This window comes from Netta rufina (genome assembly GCF_964035555.1).
Source record: "Netta rufina genome assembly, chromosome: 8".
NCBI lineage: Eukaryota > Metazoa > Chordata > Aves > Anseriformes > Anatidae > Netta > Netta rufina.
In genome coordinates, this window is record NC_140131.1 from 19,218,350 (window position 1) to 19,245,913 (window position 27,564).

Consider the following 27,564-nt stretch of genomic DNA (forward strand, 5'->3'; position numbering starts at 1 on the left):
TCCAGTGTGTACTTGAATTTGCAAATCTGTATTTGTTGGCAGGAGCTTGGAGATCCTGGAACTTAATACTTGCTTTCACGTTGTTGTCTCTAATTTGCCAGACTTTAAGGAAAAGAGTTGTGTGTCCAGCATGACAGCATCTGATCTTTCATCTGATAATTGAGGGTGTAGAGGAAGCTTGAACAGTAGTCACAATAGCTATTCTGTTAGGTTTACAGCATTTAGAAGTTATGGGAATGTGTAACAGTTCTAAGTGTTTGACTTCTTTTGCTCTGTTAGATTCCTGGTGGAAAGAATCATGACTCCATGGCAGTGAATGGATTCGTTTGCACCAGGAATGTTGCACACAGAAAGGTAACGCAGACTGGATCAATGAAGTGCTGGCTGTAGTGCATGCTGAGGAAACAAATGTGTGCTAGAGGCTTCTCTCACCAGTCTGGAGGTGTATGGGCTTTTTACAGTTTGCTGAGCTCCTGAATAAGAATGTATTATAACGTGTTTCTTTTCAAAGCGGTTTTCTTTTAGCTCAGAGATTCTAGTGAAGGGAGAAGAAAACACTTCCCTTATGCACGTGTTATCTTTTTAACAGAATAATAAAGTGAAACTTTAAATAAAGCTGGAGATCAAAATGGAAGTGATCTGGATGGAGGCTCCAAGGTATGTCAAGCTTTAGTGTAGCTGTGGGGGGGGGACGGCAGAATTTTCCAACACTTCACTCTTGCTGGACAGTAGCGGTGGAATTCCAAGAACTGGGTGTAACATAACAAAGAAGAATGTATCGCTCACAGAACCACAGAGTGGTCTGGGCTGGAAGGGACCTCAGGGACCACCTGCTTCCAACCACCCTGCCCAGGCAGGGCCGCCACCCACCGGACCTCCGCAACACCCCCCACGACCGCGCCGGAAGCGCCCGGGGGCCGGAAGCCGGCCTCGCCCCGCCCCGCCTCCGCCCTCAGCGCGCACGCGCGGGGCGCGGCCGGGGGGCGCCTGCGCCGTGAGGCGGGCGGGGCCGGGCAGGGCTGTGGCGGCGGGCAGCGGGGCGGCCATGGCGAAGCACACGGTGTCGTCGGCCCGCTTCCGGAGGGTGGACGTGGACGAGTACGACGAGAACAAGTTCGTGGACGAGGAGGAAGGGGGAGACGGGCAGGCGGGGCCCGACGAGGGGGAGGTGGACTCGTGCCTCAGGCAATATCCTTCCGCAGCGGGGCGCGACGGGACGGGACGGGACGGGACGGGAGGGAAGGGCAGGGCCCGAGACGGGGGGCAAGGGCCGGGGGGGCGGGAGGGACCGGGACGGGCCCGGCCCGGGCCCAGGCCCAGGCCCAGGCCCAGGCCCAGGCCCAGGCCGAGGGAGGGAAAGGGCCGTTCGGAAGGGCCGCTGTGGTCCCGCTGTTGTCCCGCTGTTTGCCCGTCCTTATCCGCCCGGCACAGGGAACATGCTGGCCGCGCTGCAGGCGGCTCTGAAGAACCCCCCGATCAACACGAAGAACCAGGCGGTGAAGGTGAGGCGGGCGGCTCGCGAGGTTACGCCTTACCGGTGCCTCCCTGCTTCTGCAGCGCCAGCCCACAGCTGCCTCGGGGGGGAGGGTCGGGGAAGGCAGGAGAGGTCGGGGAAGGCAGCGTTAGGGTATTGCCTGGTGTCCAAACACCTTTGGCCTCCGCTGTTTTAATCAAAAAGCTCAGATGTCATCTGTCTGTGTTCCTGTAACTCGATGCTAGGTCAGGTTTATTGGGTCCTTCAGTCAAGCTCAGTACAGCAAGTTCACCTGGCAGCACGTAGCCATAGCCGGTACTGAGCCACCAAGGAACCACAGCCTCTGACTAATGACGCTGCTAGCACAGCCAGACCGCGCACCTACAAAAAAGGAAGAACTGGTGGTTATTGCACCCAATCAAAATTAAGCCATTAAAACCTCAGAAATTGCAAGCACGCCCCCTGAGACAGAATATAGGAGCATGCTGCCTGTATGTACTTCTGAATCTCCCCAGAATAAACCTCAAGTGGCTCAGGATTGCAGCGGCGAGAGCAACAGACAAATAAGATGAGGAACTGCCCAGATGTGGAGTGCCTGTGAAGGACTGTCCTCCCAGTGTGAGGGGAGCCCTACAGCCATGGTGCTGGGCTTTTCTGGCACAGGAGGTTTTTCACTGAGCTCTATCCCTTACCTGAGGGCTTTTACAGAGAAACAGCTGGTGTTTCTTACAGATCCTGCTGTCTAAGAGAGTGACCGTGTTTGTTTTCACATGGAGGACTTGTTTTCTTTAGATATGCGTTCATGTATTTAAGAATACATGTGAAGGCAATGGAATTGGAGAGGTCAGAGCAACTCAATTTTCATGTTTGGCTTCATTTTTAGTTGTGCTTGTGGAATTTAAGTTTTGCTCATAGTTCTTGCTGTGAGAAGTCTTTCTAAGTAGCTGTAGGACATAAACAAGAAAACTTACATCTGTAATTTCTGCAGGAGGAAGCTGCTGGAAGCATTCATATAATTGAATTACTTAAAAGTCTAACAAAATTGAGACCATTTTTCTTTCATACTCCCTCAGTGATGGGTGGGCAGGAAGACATGATTTATGCTGATTAGATAGATGCAGCTGTAATCATGCTACACAAATTCCTGGGCCTGAAACGATACTCAGACCGATTTGCAAATGGTTACTGATGCAGGATATTGTTAATGCTGCCGGGTTGCATCCTGCATGCCTGGGACAGAAGTTGGCTGTTTTGAAAGTTTTTTTTGTGTGGCTTCCAGCAGTCACCACTTCCAGGTTGGCCAATACCAGTTCCATGGAATATGATAATTGCATCTCATTAAACAGTACAAAGGTGTGGAAAAGGCTCTGGTAACAGGGGAGGCCAGTCAAGTACTTAATCCTTTTTTTTTTTTTTTTTTTGGAACTTGCCAGACCTTGAATTTCAATACAAAAATTTAATATTTAGTCCTAGCTTCACTTAATAGGTAGAAAATTGCAAAATGAGCAGAGGGGCAGAAGAACATGAAGCAGAACAAACTCGTACTCTGTTGCGCTCTTCAGCACTGGGAGGCTATATCTGTTACACGACAGTATCACAATCTTTTGTACAAGCTGCTCTATTCAAACGTATTTTAAAATTGCTAAAGAGAAGAATTCTAGTTCCACTTGTTCTGGAGGTGACTGGTGCTTGGATGTACTTTATGTGCAAATAAATATATCTCTGCTTTTCCTACTTGTTGACAGGATCGTGCAGAAAGCATTGTCCTGAAGGTTCTCATCTCTTTCAAAGCCAATGATATTGAGAAGGCAGTGCAGTCGCTGGATAAGAATGGCGTCGATCTGCTGATGAAGTACATCTACAAAGGCTTTGAGAGCCCTTCTGACAACAGCAGTGCTGTGCTGCTGCAGTGGCATGAGAAGGTGCGTGTCTAGGGCATGCTCCCACCCAGGTCCTTCTTGCTAGTAAATTCTTGGTCCTGGGCATGCTCCCTGAGCCTGGCAAGAACCTTCTTTCTGCCTGGTGAAACTGAAATGCCCCATTTTGCACAGGTGCTGTCCTGCACACTCAGAACTGTGTCATTCGTTTTCATAGTTCTGATTCCTTGGGTAAATATTCTACCTTTAAAATTTGATTTTTGTTAGACTGATGCAAACAAAATAGTTCAACCTAGTGATTCAGGCAGATGGAAGTAGAATTTCCTTCCTAGAGGGAAGCAAAATTTGCAATTTAGTTATGGAGGGAGATAAAGACAGTTATTTAATAAGCTTTTAAAACAAGTGTGGTTATGTTTCCCTGCTACACTGGGTGCTAGTCTTTTGCTTTTGATGTAAAGTGCTGGGAGATGCTCCTTTGAAATACAGTCAGGAGGTCTTTCCTGGCAGCAGTTGTTTCAGTCTGTAGCCGCCTTGACCCAGAACTGCCTCTTTTCTCTTCTCAGGCCCTGGCTGCAGGAGGAGTGGGGTCCATTGTCCGCGTTTTGACTGCCAGGAAAACGGTTTAACTCCAGCAGGGAGCAGCTGTCTGCCATCTGTGGCGGGGGAGATGCTGGTGCAAAACCCAACCAACTCAATGCCATTGCTGCCCTGTGGGCAGTGTCTGTCTCTCAGCTTGTCTTCTCACTGCTTCTTTCATACCTGACAAGTAATGCATATCATGATCTCTTCTTGTTAAACTCTGGAAAATTATGAAGGTGCAATTTTATTTCTAACAGGAATATTTGGTACTCAAGCATTTCAGTGGCATGTATGGAGCTACATATAAAACTTCGTGTTTAGGATGATTTGCATTTGTGTATAATTGTGGCAGATTTGGACCTGACTTTCCAAACAAAAGCTGAGGGACGTAGGGCAATGTCTTAATTCTTTTTTACTAGCCAAGCAGCGGCTTGACATAAGATAAATATTTGAGAAGTGGAGCAGCTATTCCTGTAGGTAACGGGACCACGTTTTCTTTGGTCAGCCTCTGAACCTACAGCAGTGAACAGGACAGAATACAATGCTCGCTTCTGACCGATCATCATTCCAAAAAGCTGAGTATTTTCTTTAACCTCACATCTCATGGCCAGTTCTGAAGTCTTGTCATCAGATGCCAGGCCCCCAGTGGGGAAGTCACACAGGATAAAGGTGCCTGTCCTGCAGTTTGGATGGTAGAATTTAAAGGGTTGATGGTCCATTTACACTGGAGCCCAATCCAGTGAACTCTCTATTTTGGGGAGTAAAGATCCTAAACAGGAGAAGACAAGGAGCTTTCACACAGCAAATCACCTTTCAGCAACTTGAATGTGATTTGATTCTCTCAAGCACAACGTGGTGGCTGCCTCTGGTAATCTGAGAAGCAAACACTGGTGTCCACACCAACCTTGCAAAGCTCCCATATTTTGTTTTCTAGATACAATTTTAAGGGTACCAGACAGTTAACATTCCTGTTGTACCACAGTGCGTTAGCTAGTGGGCAAATTAAGTTCTAAAATAAAGAGGAGTATTTTAGAAAGAATTAAGAAAGCCCAGGGTATCCCAGACCACAGATCACCACTGAAGGTCAGGGCCAGGACTGATGTAAACACGTTTTATGTTCACCATTTTACAGAAATTCAGTTGTGTAAAACTATTGGGGAATTTGTGAAACCTTTGCTGTTTTTTGATATCTGCTTTTTTGTTGTTTGGTTGTTTTTTTTGTTTTTTTTTTTAATAACAATAAAGACCAGACAAATAAATTGTCACTGAATATTTACCTGGAGTCTGAAATACCTTGGAGTTAACTGTTCAACTAACTTAATTTTTAATTCAGCAGGTGGCTGGCTACTCAAGGACTGACAAAAAAAAAGAAGTTAAAAAGTAAGCCCTCCCTTATTTTTCTGGCTAAGCTTGCTTTATAGCAGTTACTTGTCCCTTTAAATAACATCAATACATGTGCGCAGCTTCATCCCACTATACAAATCTTAAGTTATTTGAATATATTAAACACCCCAAAATGTTCCAAACCAGGACTACCAGAGATGTCGCTGCCTACGCTAAAATCTTACCAAGGGAGTGAGACCATCACAACCATGAATGGTAGGTGCTTCCTCAAGAGAGGAAAAACTGATGGCTTAGCAGGGTTGTTGTGTGGGTGAAACTCCTGATACCATGGCTGGGCTTTTGTTTGTCTTTCTGCTGACCCCAGCTCCAAGAGATTAAATGTTTAATTGTTAGTTTTAATAATTTAAGCAAATATAAAGTCCTGGGCTTGTCCAGTGGGCAGGATGACTGTGTGTGTGTCATTGCTAATGGTACACGTATTCACCTTGAACTCTTGAAGCATACAGAGAAAACTATTGGTGAGCACTCTGACATCTGAAGGGCAGCTCATATTTGTTACTCAAGTGATTGCTTTGGAAAACCAGAGCTAGTACCTTCGGAATACCCAAACCAAAGTGTCCTGATGCACCACATTTGCGTAGGAGTTGGTAAGAAGGCAGTTTCAGATGTTTTCCTCCTGTCCCACCTCCTCCGCTTCCTTTGTAGAAGAGCCAGCGTGGGTACCTCTGTCATTCAGCTCTGGAGACTGGTTTCTCTGCAAACTAGTCCAAATTTGGGGTGGAGAGAAGAAACTATTTTCAAAAACAACCAATGTCAAAGCAGGCCAGCTACCTCTAGGGGTTATTAGATAAACAAAGGCAACGAGAAGAATGATCTTAACATTTCCTGGATTCCCCATCAAAGTATCCGATGAAGGATTTAGAAGCATTTTTAATAATATGCATGCTTATTCCACCTATATTTTCAGGGGCGTGCTAAAAGAGGATGACTTGACAAGCACTGCTGTGGAGGTAGAAGTACAAGGTTTGCATGAAAGCTGCTTCTGTTAACTGCTATTAACTGAAACAGGAGAAGGCAGCTTACCAAGGAGCACTCCCGTTGCTCCTGTCTGGTGTGGCTGCCTCCAGGTGAGAGCCCAGATTCTCGGGCACGCGCTGCCACTGCCTGCTTACAAAGTGGAGCCTGAAGTGCAAGCTTGGACTCCCCAGTACTGGAGACACTCCATCAGCTTTGTTGGTTTCCAATTGTTGGAACCAATGATGTTGGAAGCTGAGCCCTACCCAGATGACTCTGGGCTGCCTTGGCCACAGCTGTTTGGAGAAGAACTGCAGCATGACGTATGGGCAGGTTCCTGGCAGGGAGAAAAGCATCTTCCAGGCCAGCAGTGAGGACTTCTCAGCTTGAAGAAACCCATTTATGCCCATATACACCTGGATATGGAGACACATGGGTCAGGAGAAGGAAACAGCAAGTTGTACATTGCACAGCGGCACTGGGGACCCACAGGAAAAGAGGAAAACTGAAAGACACAGAAGAAAAAATCCCTATTTCAAGAAGGAAACCTTCACTGAAAAATACTCTACATACAAATGGGTCCCACTCCAAGGGGAATGGTATTTGGAGAGCTCCTCTAGGAAAGCTTTGTGCTGCCAAGCCTTCTTTGTGAGCATCTCACTACTGCTTTTAGCTTTGGCAGAAGTGTGTGGTAACAGCACCTTCCCGCTTTTGCAACAGCTGAGCACGTTAGGAGGGAAACTGCTGCCCTTGTGCTGCTGAGAGGTGCAGCCTTGCTGAGTCCGGGCTTTGATATGTTACCATCCCCATTATTCACTTCCTCTTGGACAAGAAATTAGTTTCTTCTTCTACATAGAATTGGTAAAAGAAAGGGGAACAAGAGACACATTCTGTTACTAGAAAGGTTGTGTTTACCACAGTTTTGACATCGGACTTTGTATGTTACACTAAAAAAAAATAAAAATCAAGAAGAGGAGGAGTTGCTACGTGCATTTGCTGTGCCTGCATCTTTCAGATTCCATTTTTCTGTGAAACAGGAGGGAAAATGGCACTTGCCACATGGGTGATCTTGTATCCTCCTCCAGCCCCCTTGCACTGTTTCTGGGATCAGCCTGACCCACCAGTGCACTGAGGCAGATAACTAAACCAGAAGACAATTATTCCTGCAGCAGGTGAACCATTTCCTGCTAGATGGCATCTCCCAGCCACAGGAGATGGGAGAGAGAGTCAGAGCCTTGCAGGAGCCAACAGTGGTTTAACAAAACTGTGGAAGTCTGCTCTAACTGGGGTCAGCCTCTGCCCCATGGAGCTCAACAGCAGGAGGACAACATTGGATGGGGAAATGGAGCCAAGAGTAGGGAAAATGGATTGTGAAAAAAGCTGTTTGTTAGGGACAGGAAAAGAGTCAGATCTCTGGAGTGGTGAGTGCTGTAATTCAATGCAAAATCTTCAACTACAGAGTGCATCCTCTTCCCACTATCTAAACCCTGGAGGGTAGAAGAGAGGGCAGGTTTGCTGCCCCTGAGCATTGAAATAGCTCTTCAAAATGAGATGTACAAGGCTTCTGAGCAGGTCTTCCTCATGGGAAGGACAAAAGGCTTCTGGGAGCGTTTTCACACCCCCTACCCAGGTACTCCCCTCCCTCTCTTCCACCACATTGGCTGGTTGCATTTCCCTCTGCTCTTTTGGAGGTCATGGAGCCTGCTCTGTGCTGCCCATAGTTGTTTTAGGAAGCCCATGGGAGCTGGCTGGGTGTAGTGGGATGCTGAGGAGACGCTCAGCTTGCAACTGGAGAACCGAGGTTCAGGGATGGGTTCTGTCACACATTTCAAAGCCAGGCCTCATTGTTCAGCAGCTCGGGTTCTTTCCAGCCCTGAGCAGAAGTTGAGCAAGTCTCCTACTCAATCTTCCTCCTGTTGTAGGCATTATCTAGTTTGTTGGGGAAGTCTGAGTAAACACATGAGGGCAAAGTCTTGCTGACGTGTTTCATTTTCTTATGAAATGCGCGTCGCGTCACCGCAAGATGAGGCAGAGGTAAAGCACCAGGATTAGATGCTGTATGAGAGCACTGAACCCCAACCCTTCTGGGCCAGGAGGTCAGAGCCCTGTGCTCCCTCTGGGACTGTCACATGCTGAGCATCTCTCCTCCACCCAGCAACACTCCAGGGCCAGGCTGTGCTCCATAGTCCATGGAACAACCAGAAAGAAGTGTCACTGGGGTGACAACAAGGTGACAGTGCTGCTGGGGCTCAGCAGCCCCCAAAGGCCACTCTGGGCTGTAGTGCTCACCACACAGTTTTGTGAGCGCAACCTGATAGAGCACTCAGCTGCCACCAAGCAGGGCTTTTGATGTAGCCCTCCCACAGAAGTGGAGCCCCCGGAGGGCTCAGCATGACACATGCTGAGCTCTGCGTGGAAACCCACTGCAGCAGGGGCAGCCTCTCTTCCACTTCCCCATCTCGGGCCGTGTTGCACTGACAGCAGTGAGGCCACTTCCTGGCAGGTTTGCGACACGGGCAGCAGAAAGGCAGAAGCACAGCTAAAAGGGAGCAGGGAGAGGTTGAACGAGGAAGACGGGCAGCGAGTCCCCCAGCGTGGCCGGGTACCCCGTGTCCTGCTCCCACCGCACCATGTCTCTGGTCGAGACGATCCGGCTGTGGCAAGAAGGGGTGTGTGCTGCAGACAGGAAGGAGTGGAGGGCAGCCCTGGATGCCTTCACAGCCGTGCAGAGCCCCCCGGCCAAAATCTGCTACAACATCGGCTGCATCCACCTCGTCCTGGGGAAGCTGGCTGAGGCAGAGGAGGTGAGCGCCACGGTGGGAGGGCTGGGATGGAGCTGTGACAGCCCCAGGCTGTTCTCTGTTCTCGCTGAGCTGGTTTACTCAGTGAGTCATGGATGGAGGCAGCAGCTGAGGCACGGAGCTTTCTGACAGCGCTCTCCCTCCTGGAGGCAGCCGCAGACCCAAGTGCCTGGTGCCAGATGCTTCCAGCTCCAAGAACAAGGAGCCTGGTGCAGGCTCTACCCCCCGGTGCTGCAGGGAGGCTTTGCCCACAAAGCCCAGCTTAGGACAGGTGGCTAAAGCAGACAGGACAGGCAGAGCCACTCTACAGCTTCAGTTTTCCTTCAAGACCTTCCCTTTTTACCCCTCGTTTTGCAGGCATTCACCCAGAGCATCAGCTGTGACAAGCACCTGGCTGTGGCCTATTTCCAGCGGGGAACCATCTTTTACAGGAGGCAGAAGTAAGTGGATGGGGTTCATGCTGTGGTTTTGCCCCCTGCAGTAATGCCAGCCTTTGGCTGAAAGCTGCTGTGGGTAGGTTGGTGGACCAGGAGCTAAACCACAGCCCCAGGAGGCAGGGAACTTCCCCATGGGGCATCTGAAGACACCACGAGGCCATGGGAAAGACCCAACCAAACTCAGTCAAGTTGAATTAAAGACTCATGGGGGCCCAGGTGGTGTATGAGGTGGGGAAGCCCTCTGACATTACCTTGTCCTCTCCTTCACAGCCACGAAATGGCCGTCAAGGATTTTAAGGAGGCACTGGCCCAGCTGCGAGGCAACCAGCTCATCGACTACAAGATCCTGGGGCTGCGGTACAGGCTCTTTGCTTGTGAGGTGAGAAAGCCTGACCAGCATTTTTGGCCTGTTCATTAGCAAAAAAGACAAAAGAAAAAAAAAAAAAAAAAAAAAAAAAACAGGGGAAAAACACCCTGCCTTGCAAAAAAACAAGCATGCTGGCACAGGGATGGGGAACCTAGGTGCTACCTAGAGATTTTATTAGGGTGGCAGAAAATCCAAATAGCAAGGGTTCAGTGCCTCTAAGAGCTGAGTTCTTGCTCCCATCCCTGTGGCAGATACTTTACAACATCGCACTGGTGTACGCCACGATGGAGGACTGGAAGAAAGCTGAGGAGCACCTGACGCTGGCAGCCTCCATGAAGAGTGAGCCCCAGCACAACAAGATTGACAGGGCAATGGAAGCTATCCTGGTAAGGAGCAGGCCTTACAGGGGGGTGCTTGCTCATGGTGTTCTGACAGGAAGGAGAGAGAAAGTCCCAGGAACAGGGAAAACACCTTTTAGCTACAGCTTTAGCTGTGCAGGAGAAAACTGTGGATGGCTGCACAAGACATGGGTGTCACAAGGAGGGGGAATGGTGGGAAGAGCTTTCAGGCACTGTGTTGGTAAGACGGGGCTAAAGAGATGCTGGAAGGGCTTGGATGAGATTGGCACAGTGATGGTTTGGCTTTACGGAGTGAGACCTTCACCACAGAGATAGAAGGAAGGAAGGTGGCAGTGTGACAGTCCCTGATTGCACCCCTGAAGAGCACTGCAACTTCTCTATGCTACAGAAGCAGAAGCTCTATGAGCTGGTGGCAATTCCCCCAGGGAAGCTATTTCGACCAAATGAAAAGCAAGTGGCTCAGCTGGAGAAGAAAGACTACCTGGGAAAAGCCATGGTAAGAAAGAAGCATCTTCTTTATTCAAGCCAAGGCTGTGGGCTGAAGAGAGCTGCTGACCACCCGCTACCTCAGAGCCACCAGGCGCTGAGCTGATGCCCAGTGAGGCACTGTGACAGGGAACCAGTTTGCACCCTGGGGACAGCACCCTGCAGGAGCAGAAGAGATAAGCTCTGCAGAAATACAGCTCTGCAAGTCCTATTTTCAGTTTCCTTAGCGGGAGATTAGGGACAGTCACTCAGCAGTGAGACAGGAAGGCCCCACTGGAGCTTCTACCTGGGCCAAAAATTTTGTTTGGGGTACCGGGGAGGGGGAGGAAATGAAGCAATTTAAACACTGAACTCCAGTTCTCCCCCTGCTCACACTGAAGCAGTTTTTTCAGCTCAGACAATCCAACAGGACTGCTCTTGCACTAATGAGCAAAATGCAAGCAGTGGGGTGCACCCTTGGGCTCAAATCCTGGCAAGGCAGAACAGCCACCCAGGTGCCAGTACTGCTGCAGAAAGCAAACCTGGAGCATTCACACCCACAGAATTTGGCTTGGACAACAGCAGAGGAGGGCGGGTGTCAGAGATGAGAGGTCTAAGAGCAGATACAGGTTTAAGTCACCGTGTGTCTTCCTTTGGCTGTAGGTGGTGGCATCCGTTGTGGACAAGGATGATTTTTCTGGATTTGCTCCACTTCAACCACAGGTAAAGCTCTGGCCACCCACTCATGGAGCCCGCAGCACCGCAGCCCATGTGGTGTGGGTAGCTTTGAGTGTACGTGGGGATGGCGATGGCCATCCCACACCTTGCCCAGGGCTCCAGCGAGTGAAGACACTTGGTTTGTTCAGCCCAGAGCAGAGCAGGCTGAGGGGAGGCCTCATGGCTGCCTGCAGCTTCCTCGCTAAAGGAGCAGAGGGGCAGGCACTGAGCTCTGCTCTCTGGGGACAGCGACAGGACCTGAGGGAACAGCATGGAGCTGGGACAGGGGAGAGTCAGGCTGGGTGCTAGGGAAAGGTTCTGCACCCAGAGGTTGGTCAGACATTGGAACAGCTCCCAAGGGAAGTGGTCATGGCATTAAGACTGCCAGAGTTCAAGAAGCATTTGGACAACATTCTCAGATACAGTGTCTGACTTTTGGGTGGTCCTGTGTGGAGACAAGTTGGATTTGATGATCCTTGTGGATCCCTTCCAACTCAGGACATTCTATGATCCTATGATTCTAAGACCACCATGAACTTTCTGCTACTGCTGGGGGAGGATGAGGTGGAAGCTGCCCCCACATCTCAGCTGCTTTCTTCTTCATCAGAAGGTGCAGCCCACTCACATCTGTAGTTACGCTGGCTCCCTGAATGGAGAAGTAGTGGCCTGGTCACACATCCTCTGCCCCCACCGTGGGATGACTGATTTCAGCAGGGCCCACAGGGAGGTCACGAACCTGCCCCACAAGCCTCCTCAGGGCTGCTCTGTCTAAGCTCAAAACACCAGAGGAGCAAGAGCAGTTCTGGTTTTGTTCCTTGTCTTCCTTTCTGGGTCTGTCAGCTCTTCACATTTGCCTCGATATTTTCCTGATGAAGTAACAACAATTTTCCATGGTTAAAGTCACCAGAGTTTTTTCAAGGGTCTTTTGAGAGGATACGAGGAAGCACAACCACTGCAGGCCTACAGTGCTGTTACGTGAGATAAAATACACTGCTTTCAATGCAACAGAGCTCCTTGCTCCAGGAGCCAGACATGCCTTACTATTTCAGTACAAAAGGAGCTTCTTCAGAGAGTTCATAACATCCACCTGACTTTACATTACAGAGGCAGGAGGGACTGTAAAGCTCTGTGACAGTAGCTGGGCATTTTATAGTAACGGGATGATACACAGCAGCACAACGCACTGTTTAAGCCAGCTGATCTCTAACTCATGATTCCAACCCTCTGTGAGTATGTGAAGCTAAGATCACAAAACCAAACCAGGATCATGCCTCTGGAAATCATGAGGGGGAAGATTTGGAAACTGCTTATCTGAAGGAGCAAACGGACCAACCCAACATGGACCCGTGTAGGGATGACAAGAATGGGAGGAGACTGCAGGCCATTTCTGCAGACTAACCAGAATTTGCCAGATTACAGACAACTTTCTTTTTGTTCACAGGCCTCTGGTCCTCCACCCAGGCCCAAGACACCAGAAATCCTCAAGTAAGTTGGAGGAAAGGTGAGGAAATGTTCGCAGTGTTGCTAACAGACACAGCCAGGTCTGCTCCCGTCCCACGCCACCACAGCTGAGTGCCCAGCTAGCACCCAGAACTAACAGGGGGGAAAGAGAATGGACCAGAGAAACAAGGAAGCAGAGTTCAGGTCCCCTATGCAACACAGCAGTATCACCTCCCCTCCTGACATGGCTTCCAAACCTAGGGCCCTCGAAGGGCAGCCGCACCGTGTCCTGTACGAGTTCATCCCTGAGACCACTGAGGAGCTGCAGGTCCTGCCAGGAAACATCGTCTTTGTCCTGAAGAAAGAGAAGGACAACTGGGCCACAGTGATGTTCAATGGCAAGGTACCAGGGGCAGGCTTGGCACAAGGGGGTAGATGATGGGGCTGGCACCAGGAGGGATTCAAGTCCCAGGGATTCTCCCATGTTCAGGGCTGGGACAACTCAGTCGCTTCCTCCAGCAGCAGGTTCCTTCCCACAAAGCAATCCTCCTTTGTCTCTGTACCCCTGCAGAAAGGGATCGTCCCCTGCAACTACCTCGAGCCCGTGGAACTCCAGAACAAGCTGCACAGCCAGGTAAGGAGCCCAGGAGGAGCTGGCGTCCTGGGGGTTGGAGACAGATCCCCACACAGATCACCCAGCACTTGCTCTAGCAAAACTCAAAACTGCAACTCCTTCCCTCTTGTAACACTGTGGGGCTTCTGGCTCACGGTCATCTTGTTACTCTCACTGAGGCTAGAACTGCCTGGTTCCACCCCAAAATGATAGGTGGCATGGCAGAGCTCAGCCCCAAACCCCTGGCTCGGTGGGCTGGAGTGGGTCCCTAAGACAGGAGCACCCCAGGGCTGTGCCCGCTCCCTCAGGAGGGCTCCAAGTGACAGCACTGTCCTCTTCCCACCTGGCACAGGACGAAATCCCTCCTGAACCTGAGATCCCCGAGCCTCCCAGCTCCATTGCTCCAGCAAAGGCCCGTCGGCCAGCACCAGGTCAGTGTGGGGAATGGAAGGGGTGGGAGGACTTTGGGGACAAGCCTGGGGACAGCCTTCTCGGTGCTGTGTTCTCACAGCCGGTGCCATCTGTCAAGACCAGGGCTGGGGGCCAGCTTCTTCTGTTCTCCAGATCCTCTGGCCCCTTTTGACACCAAGGATGGGGAAGCATTAAGGCAGGAGACAACGCTGCAACTGCACTGTTGAGGATGGAGCAAACCAGAGCGTGTAGGCCCCTCTGTGCTCCTAATTAGCACAGCAGCTAATGGAAAAAAGGGCCTGGAGATAGGAACAGGGCAAGTGACCCAGCTTGTGCAAGTCCCAGAGCAGGAAGATCATTACAGGCTTCTCCTTAAAGCAGGGCATCTGGGATTATCGGAGTGCTGAGCTAGTTTTGGAGGCTCTGCCAGTGCCCTGGGGACTTCTGGCTGATGCTACTCAGCAACCACATCCCAGGCTGGGGCTGTGGGTGCTGAGACACCAATTTGCCCCAAGCACAGCCAGGCAGTGAAGATGCTGTGAAACTGATGCCCAGCACCTCAAAAATCAGTTCCCCTCCTCCCAGCCACATAAATGAGCTGAGGCAGCACTGGAGTCCCACTCCAAACCCAGCTAACTACCTCCAGGGCCCCCTCCCCAGGCAGGGAGGGCAAGCAGGAAACAAGACTGCAGCCCAAACACAGGCTCTTGCTGCAGGGAACAGGGCTTCTCTTTCACCCCAGAGCAGCCCACTCCAGCCCCCAACAATCAATCACTAGCACCAGGTCAGTGTCAGCACTGGGATTTGCACCATCTTTGCAAATTTCCAGCCCCAGAGAAAGACAGCTGGGAGAGGCCTATGTTACAGCACAGGCCAGCTCTCGCTTTGTCCACAAAGTCCAGTACTGGAGGTCATTCAGCTGTCAGAGCACAAGATACATCATTATTTGTGCTTGCAAATGCATTCATATTTTAAAGAAGTCCACCCAGGAGTAACATCCCAGCCCTAAAGCTCCTACCCCAGGAATGCAGGACAGGCTCCACAGGGAGAAAGCAAGAACAGCACAGACCTGAATCAAGGCAGGGAAGACAGAGCCCGAACCTCTTACCAGTGGTTACTGATAAACCCCATGTAAGGATCCCACCACAGCTGGCACCGCTTCCATTTGAGTGACTACAGGTGGCTCCAAGGTTGGTTGGTGTCACTGCAGATCACAGAATCACAGAATTTCTAGGTTGGAAGAGACCTCAAGATCATCAAGTCCAACCTAACACTAACACGTCCTCCACTAAACCATATCACTAAGCTAGATAATGATGGGTGTCAAAGAGAAGGGCTACAGAAATACTGGAAACATTTATGCCCAGAGCAGTAACACTTATGCTGTTCCACATGCTGAGGCACTGTTTTCTTCTTCCTCAGACTATGTTCCTGTTGCTACAACGCAGCCCAGAGAAGCTACAGCGGTAAGATGTGTGTGGTGGGCATCACAGGAAGGTAGAGCCAGGGTCTACACTACAAACCAACACCTATTGCACGTCGAGAGGTGCTGGCATGCTTTGCAAGCACCACAGCCCTGGGAGTGCTTCAGCTTTTTGTCACTCAGGAGCTTCTCCAAAGCGTAACACAGGGACTAGCAAGATATCAGGGTCTGGGAGGTCTCCTCCAGAAGCAACAATCCCAACTGAAGACAAGAACAGAGGGGAAGGGAGTGGGGACACCTTGAATTTGGACACCTAGGAAGCCACACATGGTCACTAGATACCTAGTGCACTCCTGTGCTCTCTCCTGGGCCAAGCCCAGGGCAGCCAAGCAGCCACACATGCTACATAGCTTTGGTGGCCTAGCTCAGAAGTATTAAGGGCTGCCAATGGTAACAGGGATGGCTCCCAGACAGCTGATGGCACACAGCTCAGCTTTTACTGAGGTGACAGCATTTTCTGTGTCCCAGTTCCTCTCCCTGCCCACAGCAAGCCCCTGCGCTGCAAACAGGCACAGCCCCGTGGGGAGAAGCCTCTGACACCCCCATTTTCCACTTGCAGGAAACCAAAACAGCACCTTGCATTCTCAAGGTGCATTACAAATACACAGTTGCGATGCAAGTCCAGCCAGGCCTCTCCTACAAAGAGCTCCTGAACCTCATTTGCAAGAAACTGGAGCTCCAGCCTGAGCACACACAGCTGAGGTGAGGTGCTGCCTGCTGAAGGGGCTGTGTTTTTGTCTCCCACCCTTACCCAAATCCTCTACGTGCCCAGGTACAAGCCTGTGGGCAGCGAGGAGCTGGTGACTCTGAGCACGGAGAATATGGAGGCAGCTTGGAGCCACAGCAAGGACAACTGCCTGACAGTGTGGTGCGACATCACGGAGGTCAGTGACAGCTGCTGGTGGCAGCCGCCTCTTCTGGTGGCAGGGCCTGGGGCTGAAACCTAAGCAGAGCTTGTCTGTCTTATTCTGGGACAAAAAGAGAAAAGCCAAGACATGTCTTTACCAGCTTATTTCCTGCCCTAGGGAGAGGGATTTTTACCAGAGGAGCCACAGAAGGCAATGCCGGAGGAGATGGGAGCAACCCAAGTGGTAGCACAGTACAATTATGAAGCCACCCAGCCCGAAGACCTGGAGTTTCAGGCAGGAGATGTGATACTTGTTTTATCCAAAGGTAACTATGCTCCCGCCGTGACAGGGGAAGGGAGGGACCTTCCAGCTGCGGTGAGGGCATGGGCCTGACTCCGAGATGCCAAGCACCTGCAGCAGCTCCTGTTAAGCTGCAGGCTCCCAGCACCTGCCAGTCAGGCCCAAATCCCTCAGGTACCTGGTGGCACAGAGGACAGGTGCCAGCAGCGTTTTAGCCAGCTCCTCAGGGCAACCTACAAGCTTCATTAGAGACATTGATCTCTTGCCCCAAGATCTCCACTTCTCTAAAGTAAACTGTTTCACAGTTGGGATCTGCAAAGCAGCAGCCTGGCCCAGGCAGCCTGCACCAAGAGGAGGCTGCTTCTCCTGCAAATTGCAGTTGGCCACCTTCAGATGGAAAACAGGCTGCTTGGATTCTTAAGTTAGCCTCAGTCTTCTTTAGTGATTGCATGAGAACTGATGTTTAAATACAAGCCAGGAATCTCAGCAAGAGCTAGTCTACATTTTTGACTTTGATCCTCTCACTTATGCCCAACAGCCAAGCAGGGAGGACAAGCTGGCTGTGCTGTAGCAAAGGCTGCAGGTGAGCCCAGCTTGATTGAAGAATTAGCTACAGCGAGAGCTGCTTGCACAGGGCAACTGTTTCTTCCTCCCCTGAGCCTCTGAATAAAGCCATGACAGCAGAAATGGTTTTAAATGAGGAAAAAAAAAAAAAACACCACCACAAAATTACGATACCTTGCTACATGCAGCACTACCACTAAGTTGTGGAGCAGGGTTAGGCAGCTGTACACTAGTTCCTCCTCCAGTTGCACAGATGAAGTTTTACACGTTGCAACACTGATGAAGTAGTGTCATGAAGAGGGGTAAGTCATCACTGAGCTAGCTATACTATTTCCCTTGTTGGGTTTCTGACAGCAAGAGTTTTCAGAGCTCCCAGCTTTAATCACCCTGGGGTAGCAGAATCTTTTTGTTTGAGATGAACGTCGAACAGCAGGTGAAACTATGCTTTAGTTCTTATCTTGAAGGGGGCAGTCCCAGGTCTCTAATCACTTCTGCACTCTCATCTTGTTTCTGCTGTTATTCAAGGCAATTTCTGAGCCCACATCTGGCTTTAAGACCCCAATTCTCAAATTCTTAGCAGAAATACAACCTTGGAAAGCACCCTCTACTGCCTTCACCATCCCCGCCTGCTGTTGATGATAGTTTTAGATTAAAAGTTGGATGTTCAGCAAATAAAACCACTACATACTTTATTGTGGTTGTAATTCATGTGAATGCAGGCAGAGAGTGAGGAAAGGCAGCGATACAAAGTCTTTAATACTTACAGGCTTATTTGCCTACATAAATTGCATGGTTTCTCAACAGAAAAAACTTGCAACATTTCCAGGAACATACATAGTTTTATCTTTTCGGAAACTTAGCTGCTATATCTCAAAAAAAAAAAAAAAAAAACACAAAAAAACTTCTAGTTGCCTAGAAGTTGTGCCAGGAGAGGTTCAGGTTGGAAATTAGGAGACATTTCCTCTCAGGAGCAGTCAGGCATTGGAACGGGTTGCCCAGGGAGGTGGTGGAGTCACCGTCCCTGGGAGCGTTTAAGGGAAGGTTGGACATGGTGCTTAAGGATGTGATTTAATGGGTGACATTGGTGGTTGGTGGTAGGGGGGTGTTTGGAACAGATGATCTTGAAGGTTTCTTCCAACCCTAATGATTCTGTGATTCTTATCTCTAGAGCTTGCTGTCTGCCTTTCTTCCTCAGACCTTCTCCCTGTTTCCACAGTCACCTCTCTATCAGGCTCTCAGGTGGCTATTTTATCTTAAAATGGTGAACTAAGGCCTGCCTGCAGCACACAAAGGTATGTTATTATCATGCTCCTGCACATCCCTGGAGTGACAAAAATTGTGTAAATTTTATCTTCCAGTGAATGAAGACTGGTTAGAAGGCCAGTGCAACGGGAAGATAGGCATCTTCCCATCTGCTTTCGTTCAAGATTGTAACACTAAAGACCCAGAAATCTGATTTCTAAAGAGCTAAAGGAGTCTTGGACACCAAAGAAAATTAAGAATTCAACTGTTGCAATCAAGTTTCCACATTAATCACTGCATCTGAAAATGGACTGAAAATATTATTGCTACATATATTAAAAGCTTTATTTTTGTTTTAACTTTTGCATTGCTCTGTCTGAAGCGGGTAGTTATCTTCCTGCTAGGGATACATGCAGTGCTAAGGCTGTGCTCACCAGCAGACTCTGCAGCACCAGCTCTGCCCCACCAACCAGCCCTTTGCCTGGGAAAATCCATGGCAGGGTGGTGCCAGTTGCTTTTACAGGCCCACTGACCTGGGGAGCTGCTCCTTGAGAAGCTATGGACCATGAAAGGCTGTACTTGAACAGAATTTACTTCCTTCAAACATTATTGCTCACTGCAAGAGCTTAATCAAAAGCCACTGCACAGCCTTGCCCTGCTCCACTGACAACCCTTCACACACGTACACATTTTCAGCTCTAGGGGTCGTTTCTGGGAGCTTTTTCTCAGCAGTCACAAGAGACAGTAATTTAAGATGACACTGCCACAGATCTCAGCAGGTCACCTGGTAGTAAAGTTGCTCCCTACACATTAGTCTGCATAACTGTAACTTCCATAACTTCTTCCATATCCAAATTAAACAGGCTTTAAACAGGTTTGTCCCCCTTCTGCCATTGGGTGCCATGACTCTGCTTTCACCATATTTAACCTTCCCTGGCTGCTGAGAGCTGGTCCTTCTGGCGTTTTAAAAATAGCTATGCTGCCCTGTCCTCAGAATGTGAGAGCTGTAGGCACAGCAAGCCCTCTGCAGCACCACAAGCCCTCTGCTTCAGGGAGGTTTCCCCAGTTCTCACCCTATCACCCAGGTTCTGTACAACCCCACCCTCCCATTGACTTGCATCTCACATTTAAATTGAAAAGGAACTCATTCTGGAGAGTTGCATGGATAAAACAAACACCTGACCTCTCAAAAATGGAGCAGCTCTACAGCTTTCTTAACCTCCCTTTGACATGTCTGGAAGCATGCTGTTTAGAAACAGCCAACAAGTGCAAGTGCCATCCTGATTTACAGGCAGGTCAACAGCAGAAGAATCCACGTCCTCCAGCTTCTGGTGCCTGTGCTCTACCAGTTTCAGGTAATCCAGCCTGCAAGTGACAGAGCTTTGTAAGCTACTCCCAGCCCAGATTTATGATTCAGTACATAAAAACATATTGTACACAGGCAGCACAAAACCACAATCCGATTATCTGCACTGAGCCCAAGCCAGAATCTGTGATTTATTTAGTTCTCTTTCAGGAAAAAAAAAAAGAAAATCAACTCCAAACCTTCATCTGACTTATCCAGAGAAATAACGCATTTTTGAAAGCCTGCTGAGTTACACAGGAAATGAATGCTACACACAGACCTGGATGGAGAGAACATGGTTTAATTAAAGGCAAAGCTGATTTCAGCAGCTGCAGATCTTGCACAGACAGACAAAAAACACAAAAAAAGCTTACGACACAAACCAGTTTCTGTTGGGGGCCCCTTCCCTTGCTCCCCTGGACTCCGGAAGACAGGAGGGGAGTCCCAGCCAAGCGTCAGACGCGTTCCTGACACCGGATTCTCATGCACAAGTGGAGCGGTGTGGCTGGGACCCTGGCACGGCCGGGAGTGAGATGGTGAACCTGGTTAGCTCGTTTAGGGTGCAAGAGTCAGTGACAGTTCGAACACTGGAATGTCGCAGCTGCCGGGGCGCACAGCTCAATACACAAACGGGGAGGGCTGGGGATAGGTACAGAGGGGTTTGGTTCATATTAGCACTGGGTGGGAACTTCACTTTTTGGACTTGTTAAAGGAAATACATCTTCAAAATGCAACAAAGAACAGTGATGTTGCTAACGTGGAGAACGTGGGGGAGCTGCTCATACCCTCGGATGGGTATTGGGTCTCCATCTTCCCTTTTTGTATTCTGTCGGCGCTGCCCAGACTCCAGTGTCACTTAGGCTCCTGCATGTGCTTTGCTCTGCAGCTGACTTCCAGCTCAGAGATCCTGAACCATCACACAAACCCCTACTGCTAAACACAGCAAATGGACATTGAGATTGTTTCCGTAACTTCCCTGGGAAGCCTAACAAAAACGCTGTCCTTTCCTTTAATGAAGTTTCCAGTCTTCCTTCCCCCTAATAAATAGCAAATAAAATGTTTTTCTTTCCCTTCTGCACCTTTTCACATGTGAACAGCACTATGCTTTCTTCTACATGTGGGTTGCACATGTGTGTCCGCGGTGCCTCAGATTCCTTTCTAGAACTGAAAGCCTGGGGGCTGCAGCTGGGAGGGCAGGGGACGGGTTTCTGCAGAGCTGGTGTGTGCCTATGGGGGCTCGTACACTCCACATTGTCCAGGCTGACTGTCGTCTTTACCCAGTCCTGCTGGACCCCTGATTACTTTCTGCAAGATGTTGCACATTGGCAATAAAACTACTAGCATCCAGCGAAAATGGGAGGATGGGGAAAAGAAAAAAAAAAAAAAAAAACATTGAAAGCTTTCTACCTACCTATTAAAATGAGTCAGGCTGTGAATGCACAGACTAGCCTGCCCTTTGTGGGGCTAGCCACTATGCTACAGTAAAATGTACAGGAATCAAACATTAATTTAAAACCCCATAGCAGTTAAACTTGCTTGTCCAGCAGGGTGCTGCAATGCCCCACATCACTGATAACAGCTCAAACACCTACTGAGAGGAGGGCATTTCATGCTGGAGTCTCTAACCCACCCACAGGCTGGCTAAAGCCTTTGAGTGAAAGGAAGTGGTGTCAAGTGCCAGATTCTCCTTCATGAAACTCCTTCAGTAGCCCAGGAGATAAAGCCCACCTTGCCACCAACCTCCTCTGACCAGAGCAGCAACTGGGGCTTCTGTTGCTCTACACTGACTAAAACGCATGTCTCTGTATGGAAGAATTCAGTGTGATCTTACTACTGAGATAGTCATAAAGATGTTTAGGAGTAATTTCAACTACATTCTCAGTCAGCGAAGCAATCATTAATGGATTCCTATTTTATCTCCCCAAAGAGAGGAAAAGGATTGAGAAGTTCTCATTGGCTTCTCCCATCTGCCCTTCGTTCTCAGCTTTTACTTCCCATGTGGCTGGGGACATGCACAATGGAGAAGGTGAGAGGCGGTGATATCGGGTTACTGAGTGAGACAAACAGCAGTTCCTCTCTCCCTTCAGAGGGCCCAGGGATGGGAGAGTTCCTGATGTTTTCTTGCACTGCAGACGTTTTGTGCACACTCAGTGGGTTGGTGGAGCACTTACGCCCTCCTGACAGCGAGGAACAGAAGAGAGGGCTGCCACCTGCACAGGACTGTGTGGGCCAGTCCTGCAAACCCAACATGCCATGGTTTATGGAGCCTTTGTTTGCACGGGTTGCCACCTCGTTCTCAATGCGGTGGGTTCATGGTGCCTTGTCCACGTTGCTGTTTCTGCTTCTGCTGCATTAACAGCTGCTCCAGGGCTGAGGGTCCTGGGTGCATCATGGAACTGGACCAGATGGACTAAAAGTAAACAGTCAACACTAGCATCTCCTTGTTTTCTTACAGATGAGGAGACTTTACTCTATTTTCCCCTCTTCCCTTCGTCACTCATACCTGTCTTACCATGAAAGTCAGACTTCAAAAGGTGGCCTTCTAAAGGGAGCTCCCCTTGAAGCAGCTTACCCTCCCCACCAGAATCCTCATTACCATATAAATATATCCCACATTCACAATTACTAATTTTAGACCAGTCAAAGCAAATGTTATTTCTTCCAGTTCTGCCAGCCTGGTCTTGTTCCACAAAATATTCTAGAACAGCAAGAACTGAGAAACTGTGACATCTTCCAGAACTGGTCATGCCTCCCACATTGCCTACGTAAGCAAGGAATTTGCATGAAAAGCCTCCAAGGTTTGACCCTGAACCCCGACACCTGGAACAGCAGCGTGAGCTGCCTATAGCCACCAGACCCTGGCCCCATAGGCAAGTGCCTGTTCCCAAGCACAGCTTTATAGTTATAAGCCTTATAGTTAACTATACCTTCAGACTCTCCATGAGCACAGCTGAGGAGTCCTCTATGGCAGGGCCTTGGGCTGCCCAGGTGCCACTGGGAGTGCTGGGCTGGTGCCAGCTGCTCTCTGATGACGACGTTGCTGGGAGATAGTCCAGACCAAACCCTCCCATTGCTAAAATGGGGAAGAGAGACAAATTCAAAGGAATCTAGCAAAACCATTGCAAAACCAAACGTCAACAGCTGGCTTCATCCAGGCCTGGAACACAGCACTTGCCTGGCTTATCTGTTTTCCAGCGGTCTGCGATTCTCCTGTCTCTGTTGTCTGGAGTCCCAATAGGTCCGAAGTTGGAGAAGGGAACAGAATTGTGGTTATGGGTTGGAGGGGAGCTTGGCAAGCTGCTGGGGTTGGAGGAGTGAGGAGACTGGCTGGCTGGTGTCGAATGATCTAGTGATTACAAGGCAAGAGGGAAAAAGTGAAGAGAAACAGCAGGAGCCTCCTGATTTTGAATTTCATAGTGCTGCTGCAATTTCTGCCATCACTCAGTTTTCTCCAGTACTGAAGGTCAGTTTTTATTCCCTCTATTGCATGAGTAAATTCATAAATTCTGAGCAAAAGCATTTGCACATATACAATAATAGAATGACTGTGTTTAAGTGCACATACATGCCTACCAGAAAGCAAAAATCCAGGAAACCTCAAGAGGGCTGGCTAGTGAACAGTGAGCTTTCCCCTTGTTTCTTGAATAACTTCTCTCAAACAAACAAACCTATCTCCAAGCTTGACAAGCTAATAAAGAATAACTTTAGACCAAGGAGTTTGCAAGTTTACAACTTCAATTTGAATGTTTTACACTTCTTTGGGTCTTAAAGCAATTCAGACCAGAACTGAATACTGAGCAAAGCAGGAGTGCAGGCATGGAAGAGTCTCTCTGTGAGCAGGAGAGCGCGATGCCTGAAGAGAACAAAGCAGAGCAGGGTGCCAGGATGTATTCTTGTATGAGGAGGTGAAGTGAAAACTAAAACCCATGTAGTGTCATAAATCCTGCTAGAATAAAAGCACTTTGAAGCTCCCTTCATTTCATCAACAACAGTTCCTTCTGATTGGCTGCGAAAGTCTTGATATGACCAAAGAACATCTCCAATGGCTAAGTTATTTAAAGTCCTCTTTTTACATTCCTTCCCTCCCCTCACATTCTTGTGGACTTTTTTGGGATGCCAAGGTTATGACAACTCTAATGTGTTTTATGCCCTCAAGAAAATTGTTAAAGAAAAAGCTGGTTTGCTTTGTAGGCTGCTTTACCACTAAAAGAAATAGTGTCATACTTTCCTCCTCACTCTTCAATCATAGAGTTTTTCCTCTTTCAAATATCTGCTTTATAAAATCCAAATCTTCCTGGTTCTTCCAAAGAAGCAACATTAGAAGTACAATAATTTTTAAAATGCATAAAGTCCTACTCTCAAATGCTTGTCAGGAATTTAAGTTAAAGAGATTTCAGTATTCAACACTTCCTACAACTTTTATCCTGCTCAGCTACTTCAACTAAAAATCTAGGTTCTTACCCTATATTAGTGACAGAACCCCATCGCATTTCCAAGGATTATATATAAAGGAACACAGAAACCTTCAGACACTGTAAAGAAGATTTTTTTTAATTTCCAGTTACATTTAACTTGCAGTAGGCTCAGAATTAACTCCAATCCTCTTAAAATACACACAAGAAAAATTGTACCAGGATTACCTGAGCTGGCTGGAAGGGATGGAGACCACGGAGTCCCTTCAAAGAGAGAATATAGTGAAGTCTCCTGATGGGCAACTGAAGGGGTGACTTCTGTTTTTGTGCTGGTATTCATGTTTTTCCCATATACCTCATTAAACATGCTGTTATTTGGATATCTTTCCTGGAATAAAGAGAGTATGAGTACAGGATTTATTTGAAACACGGAGAACATATGAAGGAAATTATTGAAAAGGAAAAAGTGTTTTGATTTGTCACTCCTCAGAATCTTCTCTGAATGCTTTATTTAACCAAGTCCTTCACATCCTGAATCGGGGCCCATTTCTCCTGGCTGAATTGCAAAGCCTTCATGAAATTTTAAAATTTCTGCTCAAGAGACCCTGCTCTGCTCCTTGGAAGAGAAGGGGTGTTCCACTGGTTAGGAATAAAAATACTCCCACACCACAAAATGTGGGGATTCACCTTTTCACTCAACTCTCCAATCCCACTGAAAGCAAACATCCCAGGAACTCAACAAGACTCAACAGTACCTCTGCAGAACAGTACCTAGGGTGAGTTTGGGAAGACAACTGATTTTCAACAATGGGAAAAGGCAAACAAAATAACCTTGTTAATACAGACTGAAATTAGGCCCGTGGATCTCCTTTCCAGTTTGCCATTAGTTTGCACTAAAGGATGCGCCCATACTTCTGCCATTGTCTAGCTAAACAGTAAGTCAGAACAGCAAAATGCTACCAGCTTTGGCCATCACATACCTGATTAAGAGAAAAGCCACTGAGAGACAGGAAAGATGATGACTGAGACATCAATTCTGACGGTTTTTCCAGCAGGGACTTCTTTGAAAAACCAGAAAAGGAAAACAAGCAGTTGGTTTTCAGTGTGGTCAGCAGGAGGAAAGTAAGCTACAAAAAACTGCCCAGGTATTTTTGTTTTAAACTTTTATTGCATTTTTGACCTCAGCACCGTGGAGGGCAGGGGGGAACAAACTAACAAATGCAGAAAATCAGAAGTTTTCCCATTAATTGTAATTAATAACTAAAAATCAACAGTCATGACAGCTGAGAGTCCCAAGAAACCCCACTGACAGCAGTTTCCCAATTCTCAAGCGCCTCTGGCTGCTTCCACAGTCTGACACGTCTAGAGGGGATGTTCCTGCCAAACGCACCAACCCTGTGGATGTATAAAAACCTTGCACAAATGAGACAGGATCCTTTCCAGTGAGCAGAGTGCTCAGTCATGCCTGACGAGACCCTTGGACATTGCTATTCATTGATGGATTGTTTGTTACTTTCGAGTACTCCTGCTGTATAGACACTCAGAAGAATCACAGCTTGTCTTACTGACTAATTGGGTTAAACAGTTAAAGTTGCATTTATTTCTCCCTCATTTTCATTATAAATGACTATAGAAGAAGAAAAGTGTTTGCAGCAGAGGTTCCAAAACTCCCATGGGCTCCATGTTGAAATATTATGGCCTTTTCCATGACCTTTTCCATCTCTGCACCTCCTCCCATACAGCTATTATCTGCAGCCTAGTATTTCTCAGTTTTTGTTTTCAGTTCTTATTATGATTAAGCAATGAAAAATACTGATATGAATTATAACAGTATGAACCAAGCCTATTTAGGGAAGAGACAGAATTAGTTATCACTGAGACATAAAGGACAGAAAAACTGTAAAGCTTGGCTGGTAGAGAATTGAACACCCCTGACCTTAGGGTCAGGATCAAAAATTCACAGAATTAGTGAAGTCACAAGTAAAGCTGTGTGTGATCCAAAATTACGTCTGTAGTTTTGTTCCCTCTTGCCCCCAGACCAGCTCAGCACATCAGGTATTTTAAAATTTATAGTTCAAATAATAAGAAAAGCCCCTCCCTAACATGGTCTTAATACCTGGAATAACTTTGCTTTTATCCTGCAAGCCTGAGACAAACAGCCCCATTTTCTTGGCAAGCAGCTCCTAGCTTGTTAGATTTTCCAACTGACAACTCATTACTTTGAAAGCACGTTGTAAAAAGCAGACACGATTTGTACTCAGCACATCGACACAGCCTGCACAGAGAAGTGTTTCCGTCCATTTGCCAGCAGACAGCAACTGCAGGAGCTTCAAAGGAGGCTGCTGAAGCAGCAGCTGTTAGTTCCTTAGCAAAGGTATTGAAGAAGACAGCAATGGGTGTCTGCTTTGCTACTGGCTCCTCGGGACAACATGCAAATTAACGGAGGAATAGATTTATTAACCAGGGATTTTAAACAGAGTCACAAAATACCCCTCCCTGTTACAGCCACAGATCTGAAACACAAGTATTCACTGAGCGTGCCTGGAGCCACACAAGAAGCGCACTGTGTTTTTAGAGCTAAGTTAAGACTTCAGCAGCTCACAGGACCTCCAGCTATCAAGCTAGGAACACAGAAATGCAGACAAATCTCTCAGGCTGTCAAACTCCCTGCACTTCTACAGGAGTCAGTGATTATTTAGTCAGTTGCTTGCAGGGTTCTTCTAAAACCATCTGGCTCATTTGCAATCTCTTCTGCATTTACTAGGGTAGTTTCCCCCTGCCTTTATGTGTTTCCTACATGCAACTGTACCAAAGGCACTTGTTCTGATGACTTCCTTTCACTGCACACACCCTTGCCCCTGTTACCACGCCCAAACAACTGGGGAACAGGAAGTATCTTAAAGGGTGCATCAATGTGAACCAAAGGTTCAAATCCTGTGAACCGTGCTTACAAGAACACCCCACAATTATCCTGCTTTCTGAACAAACTGGCAGGTCTGGCTGTGGACCAAGAGCTATGTGGGATGCTACAGCACCTCCCCAGCTCTCCAGAGCCAGGGGCCTTGGGCTGAGCTCTCGCACGGAGACTGGCTCAGCAGCAGGAGGGAAGTGCAGAGGAGGGATGGGGAAGAGAAAGAAATTTCCATTTCTTATAATTTCACAGAAGAAAGAGATGCCAGTTTGAATGAGAAGCAGCAGTATTAAGTCAAATACATACAAAGAGGCTTCGTCCAGGAAGAGAGGCGAGAGGCCCCAGCAGAGCTGGGTAAAGATCAGGAGGATTAGAGAAAATCAGCTCTTCCTCCTCCTCCAAGGCAGCCAGACTCTTTAACAGGTCCGGAGGAAGCAAAGGGGAGCTCTTGGGGTCCTAGTGACAGAAATGAGCACAGTGAGACAACAGAAGACAGAAAGGGAAGAGCAAGAGCCAAGTGGGGAGAGACTAAACCAAAGCAGGAGAGAGAAACCAACAGGA

At 48.3% G+C, this 27,564-nt stretch overlaps 3 protein-coding genes across 8 annotated transcripts in view; 2 read left to right on the plus strand and 1 right to left on the minus strand.

The window, feature by feature from the left end:
• Positions 1-1,042: 1,042 nt before the first annotated feature.
• ARPC5 (actin related protein 2/3 complex subunit 5) lies at positions 1,043-5,200 on the plus strand. Its single transcript, XM_084291281.1, has 4 exons — positions 1,043-1,188; positions 1,430-1,502; positions 3,220-3,396; positions 3,915-5,200. The coding sequence occupies exons 1-4, from the start codon at positions 1,046-1,048 to the stop codon at positions 3,975-3,977; spliced, it is 456 nt and encodes a 151-aa protein (XP_084147407.1). The 5' UTR covers positions 1,043-1,045; the 3' UTR covers positions 3,978-5,200.
• A 3,648-nt stretch (positions 5,201-8,848) lies between these two features.
• Positions 8,849-18,694, plus strand: NCF2 (neutrophil cytosolic factor 2). Of its 2 annotated transcripts, none has more exons than XM_084290971.1 (15): positions 8,849-9,092; positions 9,447-9,529; positions 9,797-9,905; positions 10,145-10,279; positions 10,641-10,748; positions 11,381-11,440; positions 12,876-12,919; positions 13,136-13,277; positions 13,446-13,508; positions 13,840-13,918; positions 15,321-15,364; positions 15,941-16,083; positions 16,154-16,265; positions 16,407-16,554; positions 18,452-18,694. In XM_084290971.1, exons 1-15 carry the CDS (start codon positions 8,919-8,921, stop codon positions 18,547-18,549), a joined length of 1,542 nt encoding a protein of 513 aa, XP_084147097.1. In that variant the 5' UTR covers positions 8,849-8,918; the 3' UTR covers positions 18,550-18,694. The 2 variants fall into 2 exon arrangements, with proteins under 2 accessions (XP_084147097.1, XP_084147098.1); XM_084290972.1 differs by having other exon boundaries at positions 10,644-10,748.
• A 1,271-nt stretch (positions 18,695-19,965) lies between these two features.
• The window catches only part of SMG7 (SMG7 nonsense mediated mRNA decay factor), a 47,434-nt gene continuing 39,835 nt past the window's right edge, over positions 19,966-27,564 (minus strand). For 3 of the 5 annotated variants that reach the window (XM_084291123.1, XM_084291124.1, XM_084291121.1), the window contains 6 exons: positions 27,310-27,459; positions 25,073-25,153; positions 24,321-24,480; positions 22,856-23,026; positions 22,608-22,753; positions 19,966-22,090 (listed from right to left, as the gene is read on the minus strand). In XM_084291123.1, coding sequence (XP_084147249.1) covers positions 21,977-22,090; positions 22,608-22,753; positions 22,856-23,026; positions 24,321-24,480; positions 25,073-25,153; positions 27,310-27,459 — 822 coding nt within the window. In that variant the 3' untranslated portion in view covers positions 19,966-21,976. The remainder of the gene's footprint in view (positions 22,091-22,607; positions 22,754-22,855; positions 23,027-24,320; positions 24,481-25,072; positions 25,154-27,309; positions 27,460-27,564) is intronic. The other 2 variants (XM_084291122.1, XM_084291125.1) reach the window with 2 other exon arrangements.